This window comes from Pipistrellus kuhlii, unplaced genomic scaffold, assembly GCF_014108245.1.
Source record: "Pipistrellus kuhlii isolate mPipKuh1 unplaced genomic scaffold, mPipKuh1.p scaffold_m20_p_14, whole genome shotgun sequence".
Taxonomy (NCBI): domain Eukaryota; kingdom Metazoa; phylum Chordata; class Mammalia; order Chiroptera; family Vespertilionidae; genus Pipistrellus; species Pipistrellus kuhlii.
The window spans coordinates 2,622,522-2,647,385 of record NW_023425449.1 but is presented as its reverse complement, the minus strand read 5'-3'; the positions used below and the strand labels follow the sequence as shown (position 1 = coordinate 2,647,385).

General features: G+C 55.2%; 1 protein-coding gene across 1 annotated transcript in view; it reads right to left on the bottom strand.

Moving 5' to 3' along the window:
• Nucleotides 1-24,864, bottom strand: part of KCNQ3 (potassium voltage-gated channel subfamily Q member 3) — a 141,725-nt gene that overhangs the window by 6,748 nt on the left and 110,113 nt on the right. The window contains exons 2-14 of the mRNA XM_036437538.2: nt 23,586-23,676; nt 22,285-22,411; nt 21,062-21,234; nt 19,060-19,215; nt 17,942-18,052; nt 17,289-17,384; nt 15,617-15,711; nt 13,783-13,809; nt 6,175-6,377; nt 4,954-5,056; nt 4,065-4,196; nt 2,279-2,377; nt 1,498-1,582 (exon numbers count right to left, since the gene is read on the bottom strand). Coding sequence (XP_036293431.1) covers nt 1,498-1,582; nt 2,279-2,377; nt 4,065-4,196; nt 4,954-5,056; nt 6,175-6,377; nt 13,783-13,809; nt 15,617-15,711; nt 17,289-17,384; nt 17,942-18,052; nt 19,060-19,215; nt 21,062-21,234; nt 22,285-22,411; nt 23,586-23,676 — 1,498 coding nt within the window. The remainder of the gene's footprint in view (nt 1-1,497; nt 1,583-2,278; nt 2,378-4,064; nt 4,197-4,953; nt 5,057-6,174; nt 6,378-13,782; nt 13,810-15,616; nt 15,712-17,288; nt 17,385-17,941; nt 18,053-19,059; nt 19,216-21,061; nt 21,235-22,284; nt 22,412-23,585; nt 23,677-24,864) is intronic.

Below are 24,864 nucleotides of genomic sequence, written 5' to 3'. Positions count from 1 at the left end.
GTCCCCCGGGAGGACAAGGGGCTGGGCTGCCATTTGGGTGGAGAAGCGGGAGTCCTTGATTTGCAAACGTTCCCTTAGATGGAAGTATGTGGACTGTTAGCGTTTGCTGCTCCTACAGGGTGAGGTAAGGCCCAAAAATGCGGAGCGGTGGTGAGCAAGGACTGAGCTTCAGAGAATGGGAGGTCCTGCCTGGGGGCCTCGGGTGCAGGGGGAGCTACAGAGATAAGCAGGGTCTGCTCCTGCCTGCCCAACTGGGGATTTACTTAATCTCTGTGAGTGTGTATGCAGGTGTGAGTGCGGCACATGTGCATGCCTGCCTGTGTGCACATGTGTGCATGTGTGCATGAATATAGGTGTGAATGTATGTGCATGTGAGTGTGTGCATGTGGATATATGTGTTTGCATGCATGAGATTGTGCATATATATGTGTGTGTGCACATGTGTGTGTGTGAGACCTTCTCTTCCTGACAAGTCATACTCACCAAGCAAGCACTGTGGCAGGTGTATCATCCCCTCCATCCGATGAGGATGCCAAGCACAGCACTGGGTAATGGCCGAGATGGCATCCAAGCGTCGCAGTCACTAACACTCACATAGCAGCTACTATCTGACTCTGCTTATTGCGCTTTCAAGATACGACCTCACTTAGTTTCCCCAGCCCTTATTCTGCAGGCAAGGCACAGAGACACTAGCAGATGAAGTAACTTGTCAAAAGTCACAGACCGGTAAGTGGACGGGCTGTGATTTTTTAAAGTATGAATTGAAATTTAGAAATGAAAAACGGCATTCTTTTTAGGCCCAAAAAGAAGAATCACTGAGCCTTTCTCTCGCCTCTCCTGCACCGATCCACGTTTGAATTATGAATAAAATAAAAGAAGGGATAGAAATCCTGATAGCAACTGGCAGTGCCATTTATCTAGGGTAACCTGGAGGATCTAGGGCACATGTGTCAAACACAAGGCCCGCGGGCCAAATCCGTCCCGCCAGGCCTTGCAATGTGGCCCGCACCGCGCTGTCATCACTGCACTCCGCTGTGTTTCCATCACAATGACAGTTTATGACTGTTCAGTAAACCATTCGGCCCTCGATTTAGGCTGGATTTTAGATTTTGGCCCCTTCTCTGATTGAGTTCGACACCCCTAATCTAGGGAATGGGGGAGGAAATGAACATTTCTTAAGGGAACTCTGGGAAGCACTGAGACTGACAGCACCCCTGGCTAAGTGCTTTCTGTACACGCACTGCGGCTCTAGGCACTTTACATGCGTCAATTCATTTAGTTTTCACAGCAAGCTCGGGAAGGATTACGATCCCCTTTTTCGACGAGGCCACTGAGGCTCAGGACAATTCCTTAATGTGCACGTGATCACCCAGCCAGCAGCTGAGGAATCCGGGATTGAATTTCCACGTCCCTTTTGGAATGGTAGCGACTCGCGGAAGTGACATTTGAACTCAGTTTTATCCCCTGCATTTTTGGTTCAGAAAAGGAAAGACCTACCTGTCTTTCGACTTTCACAAACTTCCCCATCATGCTCTGGTCTTCCATCTCTGACGTGGATGCTCTGGCCACATAGGGTTCGTTCCTAGGGAAGAGCCAACGGGCCTGTGAGATGGTTAGCCCTGGTTTTGCTTTGCAAGTTGCTCCAGCGCCGGGCCATGTCCCAGGAGCCACGGCTCCACTCAATCTGGGAGGTGCATGTGGGTCCGGGAAGGGGCTAAGCTCCTGGCTGTGTCCATGGTCTGGTTCCTTGAAATGACTGTCCTAGGGCTTCCTTCTCAGGCTGCTGGTTGGGAGCCCCCCAAGTGTACGTAGTGGGGCGCGAGGAGGGGTCTAACCTCTGAAATGCTATACCGTGGGGTCAGCATTTCATCCGTCCCATCTCATTAAGAGTGGAAGACATGCTGAATCTAGGGAATGGCGTCCAAGGTGATGCGGGCGGGGTGGGAGTGAATGGGTGCCACGTTCTGCTACTAGGAAGCATTCTGCCGGCACCAATAACTCCTCTTATTTCATAAAAGAAACCGGGCTTTTCATTTCAACAGCCAGAACACCACGTGTCACCCACGCGGTCTGCAGAGAGAGAGGGGCGGGCAGGGTTTCGCACAGAAACCTTTCAAATGGCCACACAGCAGAACAGCCCTCAAACTCTCCATGTATTCGGGGACCAGCAACCTCACCCGCCCTGAAAGCAACCACTGAGACTCGGGGGGCGGGGAGCAGGGGGACGCCCCACGAGCTGTGGGGCCCACGGCCTGTCTGTCGCTGCGCACAGACCCACCTGGGAGACTGCTGGGACGGGTAGGTGAACGCGGCCCCTTTCTGAGGCTTCCTAAGCTTGGGAGTGGAGGGCGGCCCGGGGGTGAAGATCGTATCTATTCTGGAAGAGAGCACAGCACATGGCGAGGGGGTTAAACGACAGGGCAGACAGGGGCAGAGAGGAAGGCAACTCACGCTAACCCCTCCTGCCAGGTGTGGGTGTGGAGCATAGGATTAAAGGGAAAAGAGGGGGGGGGGCGGAGGGAGAGAAAGAGAGAGAAAGGAAGGCAGAGAGAAAGAAAAAGAGAGCCGGGACAGGTGTGGCTCAATGGATAGAGCGTCGGCTTGGGGACTGAAGGGTCCCGGGTTCGATTCCGGTCAAGGGCATGTACCTTGGTTGCGGGCACATCCCCAGTAGGGGGTGTGCAAGAGGCAGCTGATCAATGACTCTCATCGATGTTTCTAGCTCTCTATCTCTCTCCCTTCCTCTCTGTACAAAATCAATAAAATATATTAAAAGAAAAAGAGAGAATGTATCATCTCAATAGATTGTCTTTTTTCGGCCAATTGGTGTCGAGGGCACCTTCGCCATCCCAGGGGAGAGAGAGGCGCCAGCCCACGGAGACTGGGTGAGGGTGGCGTCTCCTTCATTCTCAGCAGAAATGCCGTGTGCCCGCAGGCCCAGCTGGCCTTCAGCTCATCTGGTTTGGCGACCTTTCCTGCTACCCCCTAGGCACTGTGTTTGCCTCTCCAGGTGTCTGCTGCTGGCAGGCATCTCTGGCCATCAGAGGACAAAGTCATATGTCTAAATATAATCACATGCATAGTCATACATGTGTACATGTGTAAGTGTGCATGTCTAGGTCTCAGTGCATTAGTAATCATATTATGGCTATTAGTATATTCACAGGTCATATAATTTTTTCACCGCATGATATATATATCTTGCAAATGCCATTTGATGGCTATATAACTCGAATGAGAGCAGGTGCTGTTCTTTCCTTTTTTTTAAAGTATACATATTTTTATTGATTTCAGAGAGAGAAGAAGGGAGGACAGAGAGAAACATCCATGACAGAATCATTGATCCACTGCCTCCTACAGGCCCCACATTGGGGATCAAGCCCGCAATCCGGGCCTGTGCCCTGACCTGGAATCAAACTGGGACCTCCTGGTTCTTGGGCTGGTGCTCAACCACTGAGCCAGGTAGGTCGGGCTATTTTCTTTTCTTGGTCGTTACGTTGTGACTGAGGAGGTGCGGCTGTTAGAGAGACTAGGAGCTGGGTAACCAGTCACCCCTGGCCTGAGCTCCCCAGTTCTGCCACCTCCTGGCTAGGTAAGTTTGGGTAAGTTCTTTGCCCTTTGAGCTCTGAATTGCTCCTTGGTGAAATGGCAATTAGTTGGGCATCGTTGGTGCTTCCATATTTTTGCTATTAGAATTGACATCTGATGCACATTTTTTCAACAACAGTGAAAAATTTATATTTAGAATTAGCCAGCTGGACTGGGCTTGGACAATTCCAAAGCATCCCAGTCAGAGGCCAGTCGGACATATGCTTTCTTGCCATGAGGCCCCATCAGGGGGTTGACCTTGGCCTTAGCAATGTCACAGAGCTTCCTCCCAGCCTGCTTAACCTGGAGCTGGTTGGCACTGACACCCACAATGCTTGATGGATGTATTTGTTCCTAACATTTCTCTCCGCACATTGGATTCTTTCTGAAGGCCTTGCCCCCTCCGCTCTGGGGTTCACCTGGCTCTGGCTCCTTGGCGGTTAGGAGAGCACCATCCTCCCGGTCAACAGTCTTACCTGGTCTGAAGGTACTTGATCCTGGACAGCATGTCGAGGTGACCTGCGGAATACTGCTCAATCACATCCTTCACGTCATAAGGCCTCAGCGTCTCCTTGAATTTCTTCTTATAGAGACGGAATTGTAAAATTCTGTGAGGTGAAGCAGAGACGTGAGTGCGTCACTGGTAGAGAAACTACAACTAGCAGGTTAGTGGGGGAGGAGAGAACCAAAGAGAAAAGGACTTGATGGGGAGATATTCCGACTCGGGTCCTGGATCCAGCCTTCCAAGCCACACAGACCAGGCTGGTAGATCCTCTCCGCCTTGGTGCCTCCCCTCCATCATGTGCATATTGAGAGCATCAGGGTAACCCTGCCAGCGGACATCTCCCGAGTCTTCCTTACAGGCACTGAGCTAAGTGTTTTATGAACAATCCGCTGATAGTTCTGGAAGGTGAGCCCATGGCCGAGAGCTCGGGCACTTTCCTGGGGCCTCCTGCTAACAGCCTCGGAGCTCTCCTCAGACCAGCTATGGGTGTGACAAGGCCCGTGTCACACAGCTGACACCTCTCTTCCTGAGTCGACTTTCTAACCCTCTCGCTTGTAAGCTCCTCAGAAAGAGAGACTAGCTCCTGTTCCCCAGGTTTCCTCAGGCTCTTAGTAAAGGGGGACATCCGGGACTCACAGATGCCAAGCCCTCACCTCCGTCTTCCTGGGAGCCAGGTGACGTGCTGACGTACCACCGTTAGTCTTTAGGCAGCATCCCCCGGAGTGAATGGACATGCTCTGCACCTGCCTCCGGGGTCACTCCTACCGCCCCCCTCCCAGAGCCAAGAGCACTTTACAAAGCCCCGTCCTGGGTTCGAGCTGGGGCCTGGGGAGGCCATGGGCGGGGAGGCGGGGCCTCACCTGACGGCTCGGATGACGGCCTTCAGAGTGGGGATCATGTCTTCGATGAGGAAGTCGTTCCCGTCGTCCCTGTCCTCAGCCATGGGATCGCCGGTGCCGGCATCTGAGAGGGAGACACGTATGTCAACGGCGGCCAGCGCCCGGAGAGCCTCCTCCAGCCACAGCCTTCCCAGCTCAGCCTCCAGCGTGTCTGCTCCCACGTCCAGGAACCCCGCGGGGTCCTCCAGTTGTGAGGTCACGCAGCCCTTCTGAGCACCCCCTCCTATTACCCACAAGCCTGCAGTTCAGGATGTGCATTCGAGTTCCCAGGCTGGCAGCCCAGGGCACACAGGTGGGCATTCGGTCACATTCTTGCTCTTTCAAGCCCTCAGCCTGTGGCCTTGGGGGAGGTCCCTCTCTGAGCCTACTTATCCTCTTTCCCAAGTGAAAGGGAACACAGAGACGCTGTTCCTACACCCTCGAGGGGTGCTCTCTGACCCCTCTCCCCACCCTGGGGTGCCGAGGCCTCCGGGGCTGCGGATCGCTCTGCACCCGGCCCTCTCCATCTTCCGAGTCGGTTCCATGGCAGTGCGCTCATCACTGCCACTGGAGGGACCATGGTGACCGGTCCCCACGCTCCCAGCCGCGGCTGTGCAGCTGAGTGTGGTGATTGTGGCCCAGGAACCGCCACCTGGGCGCCTTGCCCTGCGAGCTGTGGGGATGAGTCACAGATGCCTCCAGCCCAGGGACCAGGGATGGAAAGAGGAGGCAGTGAGCAGGGGGTTGGGGGAGGGCAGGGAACGGCTACTTTGGGACTGGAGAGTCCTTCATGGTGAGGGACAGTTGGAGGAGAGTTGAAGGGACAAGGAAGGGAGAAAGAGGAAGGAAGAAAGGGAGGGAGGGAGAGAGAGAGGAAGGGAGAGAATGAGGGAGGAAAAGAGAGAGGAATGGAGGGAGGGAGGGAAAGAAGGAGGGAGGGAGGGAAGGGGGAAGGAAGGGAGGGAGAGAAGGAGGGAGGGAGGAAGAGAAGGAGGAAGGGAGGAAGATAGGGAGAGAGGGTGGGTGGGAGGAAGGGAGAGAGGGAGGGAGGGAAAGAGAAAGGAAGGGAGTAAGAGAAAGAGGGAGGGAGAGAAGGAGGAAGGGAGGGAGGGAGAGAAGGAGGAAGGAAGGGAGGAAGAGAAGGAGGGAGGGAAGGAGGGAAGGAGGGAGAGGGGTCTTGGGCAGGGCGAGGACAGGCCTTACCTTCGGAGCTCTGCCAGAAAGCGTAGGCTTTCATGCGGAAGGCGGTGCGGAAACGCTCTTTATTGTTTAAGCCAACAGGCTTTGGCTCTTTAGAAGGACTTTCTTCTATGGCATCTACATTCAGAGGGGTAAATAGCTTTCCTTTAGTATTGCTACCACGAGGATTAGAAAGGCGAACCCGATCCAAGAGACCCAGCTTTTGGCTACAAAATAAGCAAAAGTGAACAATTTTCCTCCTTGAGTGCAGGCTCTTTGTACTCCCCGACCCTCTCCATAAAGACTCGCACATCCTCCTCCGCGCCTGAGTGGGACCAGCAGGCTCAGGGCTACAGCGGGAGGAGGCGCTGGGACTGGGCAGGGCTGGTGCGGATCCCAGCTCCGCAGAGGACTAGCTACACCTGGGGCATGCGCCTGAGCTCCTCCGAACTTCGGTGTCCTCCTATGCTTACATGTAAATGTCCAACACTAGCCGGTCGGAGTAACTCAGCAGTTGAGCATTGACCTGTGAAGTAGGATGTCATGGTTTGATACCCAGTGAGGGCACAAGCCCAGATTGTGTGCTTGATCCTGTAGAAAGTGTGTGGGAGACAGTGGATCAATGATTCTCTCTTATCATTGATGTTTTTCTCTCCTCCCTTTCTTTCTTCAATCAATAAAAATCTATATTAAAAATAAAGTAAAATGCTAGTTCGCAGTCATATGCAGCAAAGCTTCTTCCCTCACCCCTTCTCCACCCCCATCTCCTGGGCATCAGGAACTTCCTTTGTGCCACTCGTGGTGGCCATTCAGCGAGGTACACATGAGAAGGCTGGTCAAATGCTCACTGAGCAGAAGCAAGTGACATAAATTGCATAAAGCAGGCACCCCCCGTGTATAGAATTTAGGGGCGTCCATGATCATGGATGGGGAAGGCACTGCTCCTTAACTGTCTAACATGTAACTGAAATGTAGCATGTCCTTCTATTACCACAGGAGGTAATGAGCCCCAGCAATATCCTGAATGCCCCAGTCATGCGTGTGACTTCCCACAACGTGGCAAAAAGGTCGCGGGTGCTGGGGCTGCAGAGGAGGCCGGGTCACCCCCATCGCCCCCAACAGAGCAGGTGCCCTCTGCTCTCTGCGCACCGAGGGGGTCTAACAACACCTGCTTCCCAGGCGTCGGGGAGCATCGCACAGAAGAGCATCTGCCAGGTTTCTCCCTTCCGCCTGGCCCCGAGGTCACACAAGTACACGAGGGAACGGCTGGCGAAAGCTCTGCTATTGAGAGGGCAGGGCAGGGTGAGGATAAACTCCAGACTCCACTGTGGGCAGGGCAGAGCTATCCTCCATTTTGTGTAACTGGACCCTAGCCCTCACCCAAACAATCAGGGTCAGCCAAAGCAGTGACATCACCACCGGAGTAAAACCCCGGGCTTGTGGAAGTTCGCGCTGTCGTCCGCCATGCGGTCGGCGTGAGTGGGACAGAGCCCATGTTAACATGGAAGGGGCTCTCTTGTTAACTGCATCGGACTTGACTCCCTGCTGGTCTTTGGGGATCACGGAATCATGGTCCAACACTATCTCACTCCCTCCGGCCTGCTCTCCCACCAGCACTGCCCCCCAGTGCCCTGCCCGGGCCGGTTCAGAGAAATGCAGTTTCCCTGACCTGAAGTTCCAGCTTCCGAACTGGACGAATGGCTGACAGGACAGAGAATGACCCGTCAAGGCAGGGTATCGGCTTCATCCATGTGGAAGACTTCCCTACTTATGAGTGTGGGAAAGGGGGGCTGTGGCTCTGTCACTTCTCAGGCCCCCTTCTTCTCGGTCCCTGCACATGTGTCTTGAGGGTTTGTCTTTCTATGTCCACCAAGCCCCTTGCCTGACCCGTCTCCTCTTGCACAGCTGGCCTCATCCTCACCTGCCCTTTAAGACTGCCTGAGCGTCCCCTCTGGAAATTACACACCCGCCTCTGCCTCCCAGACACGCTGTTTTCCTCTGTCACGGTTTGACATACCGTGTGGCGATGGCGCCCTCGCACAGCTGCCCACCCGCTGGGCTGTGTGGTCCCAGCAAAGCAGAGACGCTGCCTCGTTATCTCCGATCCCAGCCCCTGGGCCTGCTCAGCACACCCCGATGGCAGTGCAGCAGTGAGGACCACGGGCTTTGGGGCAACAGCAGTTTGGGTGGGCCTGTCCTGGAAGGGGGTGCCCTAGGACACTGGACTCCTTCTCTCGGGTCCCTGCTTCCTCTCGTGCACAGTGGCGACACTCAGCCCTCAGGTGACTAAGGGTTAAGTGAGCAATGCGTGCTGAGCGCCCAGCACTGCCTGGGATGCCAGCGCCTTCCGGAAAGCTGGCTGTCACCATTATCCCCGATAACAATCCTCTCCCCACATCAGCCCGGGAAGGCTAATGGTGTGTGAAAAGGATGGGCACCATTTCCTGGGCCACAAAAATAGTTGTGTGCCCTTGTTTGTTAATGAACTGCAGTGAGCTCTTGGGAGTTCTCCATCATTTTACAGCGCTCCTTTTAATTGCTTATTTCTCTATTACAGTGGGCATTCAACATTCTATTATTTTACAGTAGTTCTTCACACTACATTCAAATACTCCCCATTGTCACGGAACTTGGCCTCGGCAGGAGGTAAGTCCATGCAGACTTAATTCCAATTAAACAATTAAAAACAAAAGCATGGGCAGCCACTCTGTCCTGCCAGGAAAGCCCTCAAAGTGCTGACTATCGGAAAGCTTCTATCTGCCGAGCTTAGGATTCGCTGGTTTGGCATTTATACGGTTCATTGCAACCTCTAACAGTCCGAACGGCGGCGGCTGCAGTCACTTAATGCCCCATTGTTCAGAGAGGATGGCTGATGCGATGTGATTTCATCAGCATTAGGAACCCGGGGGCTGCGGGCACAAGTCGAAACTCACTGCCATTACATCTAAGAGGCTTACGGAATCCTCCCTCCGGCAGAAGTGGGCGATCAGCTTACTTCTAAATGGTGTTGCCCGAAATCTGAGATGCCCAAAGGATGGTCAAGTGGAAGGCAGAGTGCACCCCTGAAACTCAAAACCCATCCCTGCCTTTCTCCACTCGGAATTCCAGCGCAGGGCTCAGGCCGTGGGCTCCAAGGGCTGCGGGTCTGGGAAGAAAGGCCCTCCCTGGAGCTGACGTCACATTTCCTTGGGAAGCCATGGCTGACTGGGTAAGTGCAGACAGACAATTCTGAAACGTGAACTGGGAAAACTGCAGCTCAGCGGATTGGGGACGGAAAGGGACCCACTGTCTTCACTATCAGAGAAGTGTAAACAAGGAGCCTGAATGCCGGTGAACCTTGAGCCCTGGCAGCACCGACTTTAGTGGAGACAATGGTAGCTCAAGCAGCTTCCTGACTAAACAGTCTCAGAGTAAATCTTTACTAATATTTACTGACCTTTAGGATAGTCTGTCTGTTACCGGAACTGCCTGCCTGCCTAAGGGCTAAATGTGTATCCAAAAATTGAATAAAAGGTTGGCAAGGCTTGGGCACCAGGGAAGTCCTTCCCCTTGAGTTGGGCTTTCGCCTGGCCCCCAGTGTTTCCAAATCATTATTTCTTGTCTCGTCTCTGTCATTTGTGCACAGCCCTTCTCCAGATCTCGAACCTTGAATCACGTGGGACATGGCTCACACAGGTAAACGCAAGATTGTTCTGTCCTGGGGGAGGCGGCCCCTGCCCTGGGGCCTGACTCGGCTCTCAGCCCCAGGGAAGTCCAGCCCCACCCTGGGCTGTTCCTGTGACTGCATGTCTCCGGGCCTTTGCTCATCCTGTGACCCATTCCCGGGAAACCTACAATCCTTTCATCTAAACACCTCTTTATCCAAAACATGGCCAGACAAAGTGGGGAGCATTAGGAAGCTCACTGTCACCCCCATAGCCAATGGGCTTCACCCAGCACACGTAGCCTGTACTTTGATTCTGCTCAGAAATTCCTGTCTATTTTCCAATTGGTTCAAATTCAGAGGGAATGGGGTGCTGTAAATGGCACTCTCCCACGTTCCAAAAGGAGAAGTGAGACCGAGCCCTGAGGACGTGCCGGGAATCCCTCAGAGGTTAAAACTGGTCCAGGTCTCACCTCTGCCTCTCAGTTCCTCGCAGCCTGGCCCCATGTTGCAAGGCTAGATGGCAGAAAATACGAACAGCAGTCGAAATTGGGTCCAAGGCTCGTATTTTGCTCCGGTAATAATTTTCTCATCAGTAAAATGAGGGGCTTGGCCTAACTGGGCTTTCGATCCCTGCACACCTTTCACAGTCATTGATTCTAGGGCACGGAAGGGGATTTACTGCCAGCATCCTCCATCACCCCGGGAGATGAATTTCATGTGGCTGATGTCACAGGAAGAAAGCAGAGCCTGAATTATAGCGTCTGACAACGGTCCTTCCCTGGGCAGTTTATCCTGGCTCCGAGCCTTTCCCTGCCTCACAGCCCCCTCTCATGGCAGGGACTCCAGCCACGTGAGCCAAGAAAAGGCAGAAGAAAACAAAACGGATTAGGTTAACTGTAGCCAACTCTCAGTGGCTGAGGCCACGAACTCCAAAGATAGGCCAAGTCCTGCTCTCGCAGCTTTCTTAGCTATATAACCTTGTGCAAGTCACTTGCCTCCTTGAACCTCAGTTTTCTCATCTGTAAAATGGGGGTTAAAAATAGCTTCTGCTCAAGGGCTCACTGTGAGGGCTAGAAGTGCTTAGAACTATACCCAGCAAGCATTCTTTATAAATGACTGTTATTACGATGCTTGAATTCTCTGATCCAAAGAAAGATCGTCTACTAATCTGACAGCTGTGTTGGAAGGACATAATACAGACAGGAGATGAAGAAGCTGTCTGGAACACACCGCTTCCCTCTCCAAAGAGGAATGCAGCAGAGAACAGCCCAAAGGCTGCTGTTCAGACCGAACTGCTCGGAAATACAAAGCAAAAGGCTGGGCTCCAGTAAACAGCATTGTGAACAGGTACCCATTTTGAACATTCCAAAATACTAGTTTCTACCAAACAAATGCCCCTGATCATCAGCGTGCTGCCTGTCTAATGAATAATCACAACTGATGCTTCAAATGATGTCCCAGCCCTAGCTGGTGTGGCTCAGTGGATAGAGCGTTGGCCTGCAAACAGAGGGGTCCTGGGTTCCCGGCACATGGGAATTTCTGCACTGGGGTCCAGGGCACTTGGAGGCTCAATCCCCAGTAAGAGGTGTGTGCAGGAGGCAGCCAATCAATGATCTCTTTCATCGTTAATATTTGTCTCTCTCCCCCCTCCCTTCCTCTATGAAATTAATAACACAAACAAATACATACACAAAAGAACACACAATGTCCCGCACACAACACACCATCTTTTCTGGTGCGCTCTGTGGAATAAATGAGACTGGGGCGGGGGAGGAGGTGTTATTGTTGATGGTGTGCAATGAAATATTATTTTTAGGGGTTTGAGAATTATTATGGGGAGAACTGATGCCCACGGTCAGGGGCAACTGTGATTTTTGTCTGCTCTCTCTGTTTTTCAGGGGAAAGGACTGTATTCTATTGGGGAACTGATTGCTCCAACTTCAACCAAGTGACTCTAAGGCGAGCTGCCAATCACAGCATCGTGACCTCACACCCAGTCACTCTAACAGCGGACGCTGGCCCAGGGGTGGGCGGGCAGTGGCCTCTCTCTCTCTGAGCCAGAGAGTCTGTCCAGAGTGTGCGTGTGGGACACCGACTGGGCCAACCGAGGGCTTCCCCGGGAACTGCTGCACTGGAGCGGGAGCGCAGACAAAGGAGAGTGTAGGATTCTGGGGCTGCCTGCGTCCTCACTTTATCAGGAGGGCGAAGGTCAGCCGGAAGAGGGAGACCACAAAGAGAAGCAGAGGCGAGAGAAGGGAGAAGTCCCAGAAGGTCCCATTCCTTGTCTGCCACGGGTTCCCACCATGTCTGATGGGTGACCACTGAGCCATGACATTTTCCTCCCAGTCCAAGGTCATTTAAGTTGGGTTTCTGACACTTGTAGAATAGAGTTTGTCCATCCATCATCCATCATCCATCCATCCATCCATCCTCCATCCATCCATCCATCCATCCTCCATCCATCCATCCATCCATCCATCCTCCATCCATCCATTCATCCATCCATCCATCCATCCATCCATCCTCCATCCATCCATCCATTCATCCATCCTCCATCCATCCATTCATCCATCCATCCATCCATCCATCCATCACCCTCCATCCATCCATCCCCTTATCCAGCCATCCATCATCCCTCCACCCACCCACTTTTTCTGTAAGCCTCAAACTGCACTCTCTGGCCTTCATTAACCCGGTGCACAGGGACTTTGGCATGGATGTTCCAGTTTGGCTGATCTGTTCATGCCGGTACAGAAAAGGCTCCAAAGGCAGACTGAGTAACTGGCAGTATCAGCACTTGCATGATCAAACCCTGTTAGTCCTGAGAAAAGGAGGGGAAAGAGCACTCCGCTGGGAGTCCTGAGACCTGGACTGTGTCACCCCTGGGCTCTGTAACTTGGGGCGAGCCTGCCCTCCTGCGGGGGTGGGGGTGGGGCCCACTCTTGGCTTCTATAAAAGTACCTGCAAGAAGACCTCTGAGGCATCTCCCTGCTCTGCCTCTGCAGTTCCCTCCCAGATGTCCCCTGAGCCTCCTCAGCAGTACCCCCAGTGCCCCCTACAGCCCAAACCAGGTGCAAGAAAGAAACGCTCGTCCTTTGAAAACAGGCACAAAGGAGGGGGCAAAGGCGGTTTTGTGTTTTTGCTTGGAGCTCACGGCGCTGTCTGAAAGGGTCTCTGTAAGGCGGGGTGATGGAGGGGAGAGGGCACCATGGACCCCATTCGGAAGGACTGGACCCACTTTCCCACAGACCACCGTCCCCGAGGTGTTCCCCTACACAATGGTCCAGGGCCCTGCCACCCCTTCTGCCCCACTCCTGTCTGCTGCAGAAGGACGCCGTTGAGCTGACCGTCTAGGAGACTGATTGCAAGGTCCCTGAGCAGTCTGTCCACATTACAGAGCAGATACATATTGAAGCTGATGTTGGCAGGTTGGCAGGGGCGGTCTTGATTCACAGCTGCGAGCAGGTCCAGGCTACCTGCTTCGCAGCATCTTCCCGAGAGGAAGCGAGAGGGAGGGGCAGAGAAGGCTCCCAGCCTCACCGGGAAGCGGCCACAGCTGTGGGGCCACGGATTCCAGTCCTGACTCCCTTTCCAAAGAGCCACCCGGGGGCCCAGAAGCAAAGGAAGCGACATGTAATGAAGTATCGGGTCTTCACGTTCAGACCTGAGTTTGCATTTTGGTCCTGTCACTCAGCTGAGGGAGTGGCGTGGTCCCTCCGAGCCCCAATCTCAATCAAACATGAGGACAGGAGGATGCACTGTGGTTGGGAGGACCCACTGAGATAGCGTGTGTGGGACTCCCGCAATGAACTCACTTCGAGGAGAAACTCAGCAGGGGCTGTGGCTCAAAACTGCGACAGGGAAGAGTGGTCCCCAAACCCTATCCGTGACCAGCATGGCCGCCCAGGGGCCCCGCACCACACAGAACTGGACCCTCTGTCCCGACACGGCGGTGGAAGAAAAGAAATTCACAATCAGAAACGTACCTGGCTGCTGCCTCCAGCTGTTCTTTCCTGTAAGGCGACGAGGAAGAGAGAGATAAAGCATGAATTATATGGAACCCTCGCCCCAAATAGTGCCCCCCGCTTCCCTTTGATGGAGGCAGAGGGAGAGAGGGCAAGTCCAGGGCGAGGCAGTGAGTTTTGAGGGGACCCGCTGAATGAGATGGGTGTCTCCAGCTAGACTCCAGGCCCCTGCTGCCCTGCCCGCTCAAGGCTCTTCTCAGCCATTCATTCATCATCCATTCGCTCATCTAAAAAAATGGCTGCTGATCACCTCCTCTGCCCCCGGCCCTGTGCTGGGCTAGGGCATTTGTCTAGCGATGGGGACAGACCAGGGGACCAGGAATGTCATCATTTAGCAGCTAACACACCCATCACTCCATCACCACCATCACCACCATAGTCGGCATCACCATGGCAAATATTACTGAGCAATAACTAACAGGCAGAGACCGTAATAAGTGCTTTTTATGGATCAACGTGTATCAATCCCCTGGAGTATTAGCATCATGCCCATTTTCCTGATGAGAAAACTGAGGCACAGAGAGGTTCAGGGAATTGCTCGGGGTCTCACAGTTAGGAAGCAGCAGAATGAGGACTCAAATACAGGCCACTTGGCTCGGTGCCCCATACTATTACCCACGACTCTGAGCCTTCACGCAGGCTCTGCCGGGAATTCCCTGCTTCTTTCGCCTGCCTGGGGTAGTCTTGCTCATCCTCAGCCTTCCAGCAGGAAGGGCCCCCCATTTTGGGTGTGTTTCTTATCCAACTCCCCAGGGATGATCATCTACACTGAGATGATCTCACAAGTGGGATTGTACTCAGATCGCAAGGTGTTAGAATTACGCGGTAGACCATGAACTGCTTGGGGCCAGAGCCTCTGTATTTTTAGCTCCAAAATCTGAGCACCCCATACCCCGGCCCACGGTGCATGCACAATAAACACGGAGTGAATGACTGGCCTATCGCTGGGATGGGGGAGGGGAGGAATGGGGAGAGAAGAGGCATCATGGTAGCGGGGTACAGGAACAGCTGGAGAGTTGGGAATTTCTAGTTCCTGGTCAGCTCAACATCTGGTTCCTTGGGCTGGCCACACAGCCTCCGGCCCATTTTCCCTCCTGACGCACAAGGAAGAGGGAAAGGGTGAGAGAGTAGGCTCAGGGAAGATAGGAGGAGGAGGGCTGGGGAGCAGTGTCAGAGAATGAGGGGCATCCCTCCCCATCCTTTCTCCTTCTCCAAGACCATGAGCTCAGGCCTTCTCCACCATCTGCCAGGCCATCCTCAGCGTCCGGAGTGGCAGCAGGTGCAGGCCACGTGGGGTGGGGGAAGCATGCACTGCCAGGGTGGCCCCTCGCACTGGCTCCCCCTTCCTCAGCCACTGATCCTGCTTAAACATTGACGGCACTCGGAGTCATCTGAGGTTTCTTTAAAAATGATGCCCGCCCAGCAGGCATGGCTCCGTGGTTGAGCATCAATCTATGAACCAGGAGATCACGATTTGATTCCTAGTCAGGGCAGGAGCCTGGGTTGTGGGCTTTATTGCCAGTGTGGGGTGTACAGGAGGCAGCCGATGAACCATTGTCTCTCATCATTGATGTTTCTCTCTCCCTCTCTCTTCGCCTTTAAAATCAATAAAACTATATTTAAAAAATATGGATGTGTGAGTCCCTTCCTGGGGGAGTCTGATTAATCACCCTGGGCCCTGGGAGTTTTGAAGTTCCCTGGTGATCTAATATGTGCCCACGGGCACCAATGCAGACCCATGGGAGGGCCAGTTGGCCATGCCCTGAGTGGTCCAGACGGGTCACCCACCACTTGCCTGAAGAACGGAAAAGAGACGACTGACTCATAGAACCTCCATGTGGCCACCAGGTCGATCCGGTTGGGGTTGGTAGCGTAGTACCGCCAGGCAGCCTGCGGGGAGAGGAGACCGGCCTGGAGTGACCTGGCTGCTCACACGGCCCCACAGCCTTAGAGAGGAGTCTGGGCACCAAATCCATGACTCTCAAATCCGTAGGAGACACAGAGTGTCTTTGGTGCCACTTCTGGGTGCAAGAGACAGCGGAGATGGGGTTCGAGCCTAATGTGCTAGAATTACTGGATCCTGGGATGGTTCGGGGTTGGGGTCGGGGTCATGGGGCGCACTCTTGGAGACTGGGCTGGCCTGGAAAGGCCAGTGCGTAGGGTAGCATCTAGGACTATCCCATACCAGACCCACAAAGACACTCACTACCCAGGACACAGTCACGAGTGATGGCCATTCAGTCCCAGGCAGCCGTAGCCAGGACCCTACACCCTCCTATTCCCCGTGCTCCCCGCCGCCAGGAGGCCACGAAGCAGTGAGTCCCTATGACAGGATGGGAGCACTCCTGCCTTTGCCACCACCTCTCACCATCATCCCAGCCCGCAGCCCAGGGCCGGGTGTGCGGGCCACGGAGAGCCGGCAGGCAGCGGGTAGCACGGCTGCAGGACAGCAGGACACAGAGTGAGTGTCAGTTCCCCATGTAAGGCATCTCTTCCTCCCTGGCTCTGGGCTCCTGAGAGGAAGAGGTGAGGCCACACCTCCCTGCAGTGACCGGCTCAGCTCCTGGACGCCAGGCTGCCTTCCTGGTGGGTCCCCGGTTAAGGCTGAGGTGGGGAGTAGAAAGACCCTAATTCTCCACTGCAGCTTAGTTAGCAAAACAGCAGATGGGCCCAGCCAGTGTGGCTCAGTGGTGGAGTACTGACCCAGGCACCAAGAGGTCACCAGTTGGATTCCCAGTCAGAGCCATGCCTAGGTTTCAGGCTCAATACCCCGTGGTAGGCGTGCAGGAGGCAGCCGATCGATGTCTCTCTCTCTCTCTCTCTCTCTCTCTCTCTCTCTCTCTCTCTCTCTCTCTCTCTCTCTCCTCTAAAATCCATAAAAACATATTTTAAAAAAACCACAGTAGTCAGAACCGGTTTGGCTCAGTGGGATAGAGTGTCGGCCTGCAGACTGAAAGGTCCCGGGTTCGATCCCAGTCAAGGGCATTTACCTTGGTTTCAGGCACATCCCCAGTGGGAAGTGTGTAAGAGGCAGCTGTTCGATGTTTCTCTCTCATTGATGTTTCTAACTCTCTATCCCTTTCTCTTCCTCTTTGTTAAAATATATTAAACAAACAAACAAACAAACAAAAACAAAAAACCACCAGCAGATGGGTTGGTCTGAGTCCTGAGACCGACTCTACCTGATTGGCACAGGGACAGGACTGTCACTAAGTACCCACCGAGCCCGGCCACATGCCAACTACAGAAACACCACAGCCACCTACGTGCAAGCTGGTCCTGGGGTGAGTCCCAGACCATGACATGGCCACCCCTATACAAACACACACAGACACAACATGCCCACATACATTCACATGCCCCCACATGTGTACCACATGCATGCACACCCACCCACGTGCGTGCACACAGGCACCAGGCACGCACATACAGATTACTCCCGTCCCGCTCACCCGCAGCAGACAGACCTGAATGAGCTCGGCGGCCGGCTTCCTCCTCTTCTCAAAGTGCTTCTGCCGGTGCTGCTCCTGCACCTTGAGCGCCAGCCCGGAGCCCAGGATGCCCTGGAGGGAGGTCAGGCTCCGGGTCAGGCCCCCCCCCCACGCCCTGGGGACCCACCCCACTCCCGGGCCCCGGTGACAGCACTGGGTGATGGGTGGAGGGGGGAGGTTGCTGGGGGAAATGGAGCCTTGAAGTCTGGAGGGCCTGCCTCTGCCAGCTTAGTGGCACTTTGCCCACCACTTCTGCTCTCTGCCACCTCCTGACTCTGCCACTTTTCGCTGAGAGACCCTGAGCGAGTCCGTTATCTGTGTGGCTCCGTGTATTCTGCAGACACGGAGCGTGGCATCCAGGACGGGCTCCGAGATGCCCTGCCAGGGTTATGCCAGAGGGGGGAGCGACTGAGCAGCCTAAGGAAGGCAGCGCTGGGTCTGGGAGGAGGACTCGATCCCGGCAAAGGGACCAGCACAGCGCTGGCGAGAGCAGACACCAGGCAGCAGGGACTGTGAGGGAGCAGCCAGCCTGGAGTTCACGGTGTGAAGGGATGGAGGGTGAGGCTGCAGGCAGAGCAGGCCAGGCGGGGAGGGTCTGTGTGGACACTCGGTGCACAGGAGGTACTCACGGCCGGAAGGGCGAAGAAGGAGACGCCGATGAGGGAGAAGGTGGCTGCGATCAGACGGCCCTCCCACGTCTTGGGGGTCTTGTCTCCGTAGCCAATGGTGGCCAGTGTGATCTGCAGGGAGAGGGGCTCAGAGGTGGGGCCCCCAGGGAGAGGGAAACCTGGGGTGTGTCCCTGAGCTCCCCCCATCACACCAGCCTCTGTACTGACCAGTGGAAGGGGCGCTGTGACCATTTAGAGTGAGATTCATGGGAGAAAAGCTACCAAGCACCAAGGAACTTATAGGGGGCCCTCAAGGACACACCTGTTCCTGAGTTAAGCATTTCCTACCTCTAGTCAAGGACTCAGCAAATGCTTCACTGATTGCAAACATGTCTGTGCATGTACCTACATGTATTTGTGTGATTTTGTGTATAGCCATGTTACTGAGTATGTGTGCTTGTGAGTGTATTTACATATATTGTGTACATATGAGCTGTGCACTCCTGTGTGTGATTCCATGTATCCATGTGAACACATGTACTTGTGAACCATGTGGCAGGAGAGCAAAGCCGGTAAGAACATGGCCTCTGCAGCCCATAGCTAGAGTTCGAATCCCAGGCCAACCACTAACGGGCTCAGGGTCTGCCTTGAATCAGTTCCTTAATGGCTTCATGCCTCAGTTTCCCCGTTTTAAAAAGGGTCCAATCATAGTTGTTTGAGTTTAACCTGTGTTAATAGAGGCGAAATGCCTAAAGCAAGGTTCTGGAGCAAAGTACCCGTCAGCAGGTGCCAGCTTGTACCATGGGTCCCTGTGGGTGTGGGGCTGAGTCGCTAGCTGTGTCCGAAGGCCTGGGTCACCGTGTGTGTTTGCACATGCATGGCTTGGCTGTTAATAGCCCACGACTAATGAGGTAAGGGCCCCAGTGACCCTGGGACCAGACTGCTGCGAGGCCTGACTTCTTATAAACACGACAGGAAGCCTGCTTGTTCAGGGTGCAGCCTGTGAGGTCGCCCGCGGGCAGGATGGGAAACGCAGGCAATCTCGCTCTCTCTGTGACTGCAGAGGGCAGCCACCCCTCTCTGATGATAACAGGCCATCCCCATGGGGGGGAGGGGGCGGTCTGCCAGGGGTGACTCACCAGGCCCCACCACAGGGCGTCTGCATAGGTCTCAAACTCCTCTTTCATCTCCTCCCCCTGCGCGTCCACCTCCGGCACGTCTTTCTCCACCAGGTAGACCAGAAACGAAGACAGGATGAGGGTCAGGAACCCGATGTACCAGGCGGTGATGAGCTCCTGGGGAGAGCAGAGGACAAGGGGAGAGGTCCCTGGGGGCTGTGGGGTGGGTGCTGGAGGTGGATCCCAGCTCTGCCGGTTCTGTGGCCCTGGGCAAGTTACTCTGGGTCTCTGGGCCTCACCTCCCATCGCTGTAAAATGGGGCCAGTGACGTCATTATTTCCAGCATTAACCCAATGAGTGTTCAGGTGGAGGGAAGATTTCCACCACTGGGGGCGGGGACCCCGCTGTCACTGCTCTGAGGCTTCAGGGGCACGAGAGACTGCAGCCTCTGAGACAAGGATCGGAACTCTGGAGACTGATTTCAACAGGACTGGGCAGACTGAAGCTCCGTTCCACCGGAAACAGACACTAGGGGGCGGCTAGTGTGCACTCTGCAGGGGACTGGGGGGAGGGGGGAGGGAAGAGCAGGAACAGGACCTCCCTCCCTGGGCTCCTGTGTGAGCACCAGCCTCCGGCCTCGCTGCGTGTGGTTCTAGCGATCCTGAGTGTTTTCACTCGCTCTGCCCCCACACGGGAGTCAGAAGTTCCATCAGATGCTTAACCAAAGACACATCCTATGCCCAGGAAAACTAGCTGCGGGTTATTAAGAGGCGGAATAATGGCCATGGATGAGGAGCAAAAATGGGCCCCAGTCCTGTGCTTTGTGGCCATTTAAAAGACTATTCAGGGTAATCCTGCCTGGATGCGGTTTTCTCCAGCAGCTTCGAGGCAGAGCCTGTGGCTGCTCCGGGCGCCCGGGGGCTCCTGGCCCAGCCCCTGCCCCTGGGGTCGGTGGCGGCTGAGGGGGGGTGTAGCCGATGTGCGGAGTGATGGGCGGAGGGCCATTGCAGGTGCTCCAGGCTCATTTCTAAGCCGATGGGGGCCCTTCAGGCCACACACAGGCAGTGTGTGCGGGACGATGTCTGCATTTTTGGCTCCAGGTCACGCACACTCCTGGGCTCCTTGGTTCTGGGAGCGGAGCTGGGCCTCTCCCGGCCCTAGAGTCCAGCTCTGGGAACATGGGCTGGTTCCCCCGGACAGCTCCCTCCGCGGGTCCCAGCTCTGCTTCCTCCTGCCCGGGCCTCCCAAGGGCTTCCCTGCCTGAGCCGAGGCGCACGGTTCTCCTTCCCTCTCCAGGGAACAGCTACGGTTTGGAAAATGGAGCCCCTCGCTCAGGGACAGGACCTTGCCTGCCGCGGCTTCCACACCTGCCCGAGTGCAGGGGACTCTGGGAGGGGGTCAGACTCAGCCCAGCGGTCCCAGCTGCCGGTCTGGCTCGGAGAGGTGAGCGCCACCACGCCCAGCAGCAAACCGTTGAACTTGGGCTGGAGCCAGGCTGCCCGGTGTGCGTCCCAGGGCATGACCTTGGGCAGGCTACTTCCTCCTCCCGCATGTACCTCCCTGTCAGTGTGACGGGAAACCATCGTGCCTGACACCCCGCTGAGCGATCCGAGCTGGGCACCGACCAACAGCAGCTGAACCGCCCCACGTGCTGGGCGTGTGCCGAGGGTCCTCACTGAGGTGATAAGCAGTGCCCATCTGCGTGACTCTGGAGCCTTCTCCTCCCACCCCACGCTACCTTACATTAGCTCAGGTCACCCTCTCAACAGCCCAGAGGCAGAGGCCTGAGGAGGGTCCAACAGGGTTGAATGGCAGGCCGTTTGCTTCTGGTGGAGCTGAGCCCTGAGCCCAGGTCTACCCGCTTCAGTTCCCCGTAGCCCACCTGCTTCTGCCCCGCCCCGCTGCTCCTTCTCCTTGTCACCCCCAGTGGTGGCAGAATACCCCCCTCTGGGGACACCCTACTGGAGGCACGCCCTCGGGCGTGAGAGCCCACGTGGCCTTGTGGCCTCTCCCTGGCACCTACCTTGCTGTGGGCGCAGATGGCGGAGCCCAGGAGCTTCCAGGTGCCGCCCCTGCGGTCCATCCGCAGCATGCGCAGGATCTGCAGGAAGCGCAGGCTCCGCAGCGACGTGGCCAGCACATTGCCCTGGTTGCCCACGGCGACCACCGGCACGGAGGCGATCAGCACGAAGATGTCTGGGAGAGAGCACAGACCAAGGGCCGGTGACCAGAGCCGTCCGGGCCACAGCGAAGCCACCACAGGCCCAGTCTGCCAGCCCAGGGCAAACGCCAAGCACTGCCGTGCGGCATCGTGAATCAACCACACGTGGGGCGTGGAATCAGCTTCCTGGGACAGAACACGGGACACGCTAGTGAGGTTGTCCTATGAGGTTGCCACATTTTCCTGGCAAGGAGAACCTACTAGAATGGAGAGGAGGAACAGAATGGCTGAATTCAAAATATCTGGAGAGAGTCAGAGGAGTTACGGTGAATAAACTCCTTGGCAGGGAGTGAGCGCCCCACGACTGGAAGTATGCAAGCAGTCTGCGTGCCCAGCTGAGGGCTCTGCGCAGGGCACTGGGACAGCAGACAGGGGGCATGTTGGCCCACAGGCCTTTGGCTGGCCTTCAGCCCCTGTGGTCTGTAATCCTGACACTTTAACCATCCCTGGGTTCCATGGTCACGGGGGCAGACTTTGTCTTGCCACGCTGTGGTTTCAGTAGGATGTTCAGATGGAACATGTGGGCCTGGGCTGCACCAGGAGGGGAGAGGGGCAGCTCTCACCTCCTCTGCTACCAGAATGCCTGCACCTCCTCAGAGCCGCTCTTGGGTCAAGACAGAGCAACATGGGGGGCAGGGGGACACGTAGGTGCTAAGTTCATCCAGAGCTGGGTGTCAGGATGGAATACTCTGTGTGACTGGAGCATGACTCAGTTCCATGAGCCTCAGTCCCCACCTCTGGAAAATGGGCACAACGGGGTCTGACAGAAGCAATTCTGAGCCTGCAGTGGTGTCTCTCCTCCCGCCCTACCCCATCAGTCCAGATATGCAGGGATGACTGGCTCCTTCCAAGTCCAAATGCCAGGAGTGCCCCCATGCCCAGGAAACATCACTGCTCTATGGAATCATGAGGAGGAGGAGGCACAGAGGGGGCATCCCCAGGAGAAGAGTGTTGGAAGGGGTCTTGGCCGGGTGGCTCAGCGCTGGGCTTACCCAACATGCACAGGGGCTTCCTGGTGGGCTTACCCAACATGCACAGGGGCTTCCTGGCAAACTTCAGCCGCCCCCGCCAGCCTTTGTAACGGCAGCAACAGCCAGCAGCCCAGATCCTCAGAGCAAACTCGGCTCCAAAGACGAAAATCGCGAAGGTTTCCTGTGTTGAAGAAATAAGCGGAGACACGGATTGACCAGGGCCCAGGCCTCGGGAACCTGCAGTGGCGCCAGCGGTCGCTGCTTGTGGTGGAGGAGAGAGAACGGGTCCCTACCGGAGACTGAGCCTGCAACCCCGGAATACGCCCTGACTGGAAACCGAGCCAAAGACCTCTTGGATCATAGGTCAAAGCTCAACCCCTAAGCCATGCCTGCCAGTCCTTTTTCTATATTTCTGCTCCCATGGATTATTATTTTTTTAAATCCATCTAATCTATTCAGTGCCCCTAATAAGTACAGTTGTGTTGAAGAGAAGTGTCAATGAACCCGTCTACGAATCACACTTAATGCCAGGTCCCTGGTTGCTAATTGTGTCAGTGTCACTGGGCCTGGCTCCTGCGCCAGGCACCATCCAGACAGGGTTCCGTAATATTATCTTCATTTTACACTTGGAAAAACCAAGACAAGGAATAGGGAGGCAAGCTTCTCAAGGCTACTTTGTGAACTCTAATGGGGGACTGGCACTCGCTCCCTGAAGAGGTGGGCGGAGCCCGCACCCAGCAAAGTGTGGTCACTCCAAGGGCCAGGCCCTCCTGGGGCCTCTGCCCGGAGCACAGGAGGCTGCTCCCAGCCTGTCCGCACAGCTGCCCACCTGCTCTTTGCACGTAGTTCAGGCCAGAATCTGAGTCAGGGCATTAGGCGACTTGCCGAAGAACGCTAGGCCCCTCTCTCTCCCCCTCTCCCTGACAGCAACCGAAAGGAAAGTAGGCAGAGGCCGTGGGGGGAGGTAAGCTTAGGTGGGAATGGGGTTCAGTACTTGGCCTTGAGCAGAGTCAGCGATGCTCAGGTTTAGGAAGGACAGCAGAGGCAGGTGGGTTATTTTATTCGGAATGGAGTAGGCCTGTGCTAACTTTCAAGGGACAGGGAGCGGTAGCTTAGAATTTAATGGTGCATTGATTATATCTGATCTAGAATAACAAATGGCACTCCCCAACCCGCCCGTGCCCCGGCAGCCCTGACCATGTGTTCCAAGCACTGCTTTCTCACGGGCCTGGGCTTGGCCAGAGATCCCGGGAAGCCCAAACCAGCTGGGCACACTGCACCCAGGGTCAGCCTCCTGGCCTTGGCCGTGGAAGCCCAACCAGAAACGCGGTGCTGCGGCGGGTCAGTGATCTCACCAGCAGCAGAAGCCAGTCCCCCGAGACCGTCTCGTACTCCTTGAACGTGGTCAGCACGGCCAGGATCAAGCACCCCAGGACGATCAGGAACCTGGGAGGGAGAGAAGACGGAGTCTCAGGCAGCGCCGCGTCCCGGCTTGCTCCGAGGCTGGACGGGGCAAGGGGACAGACAGTGGGATGACCCCACAACCTCCATCGGGCACGGGCATGTGTCGTGTCATTCCGTTTAACCTGGTAACACACTGTAAGGCGGGTAGGGTTAATATTCCGGTTAAAGAAGGCAAGGCTGTGCCTACTTCTGCTTTACCAGCTCGTTAGTGGCATCGGTGAGTTATTCAGTTAGTTAGTTGGAACTCACACTAGATCACGTGGTCCCAACTCTGCGGGCTGCAGATCTCTACCCCGCCCTCCCCACCCCTCACCCCCGAAGACAAAGATCTTCATACGCTTTAGTGAACCATCAGGAATGAGAACACATGAATGACACGTCCTGCTCATACAGGACTATGGCGTTAAAATGTATGAACAAGTTCTCAGGGTAAGGAAAGCACAAGCTCCTTCCAGAACGTGATGCACCCTGAGAAGGCCTCCATCACCCCATCTTACACAGTTTCCTTTCCGTGTGTTTTGCTTTTCAGTCAGTAGGTGCTCAGGGAAGTAACCTCTTTCATTGGGGATCTTCAGAATAGTTTGTGAGGCTGCCGAGGAGTCTTCCTGCTAGACCCGTGGTCGGCAAACCGTGGCTCGCGAGCCACATGCAGCTCTTTGGCCCCTTGAGTGTTCTAACACCACTTCTTCAACATAGACTCACCCAAGGCCGTGGTATTTTGTGAAGGAGCCACACTCAAGAGACCAAAGAGCCGCATGTGGCTCATGAGCCGCAGTTTGCCAACCACGGGGCTGGACAAACAGAAGCCGCCACTCTGAGTGAGGCAGGACGCAATCCCAACACCTGGCATCAGAGTTCCTTGCAGGGCGGGACCCTGTTGTCTAGTGAAACCATGTACGGAGCCAGGTGAAGTGGAAGTTGCAACCCCAATGACATGAGACTGCTAACCTGTTCAGCCACACAAATGGAGAAACTGGAGGAGGGGCTCAGGCGGTTAGTGTTGTCCTGATGCACCAAGGTTGCAGGTTCGATACCTGGTCGAGGCACATACAAGGAGCAACCAATGAATGTATAAGTGGAACACAAATCAATGTTTCTCTCTCTCAAATCAATAAAAAAAAAAAAAGAAATTGGAGGTGGGAGTTGGTTCCGGGCTGGGAATGATGAGAG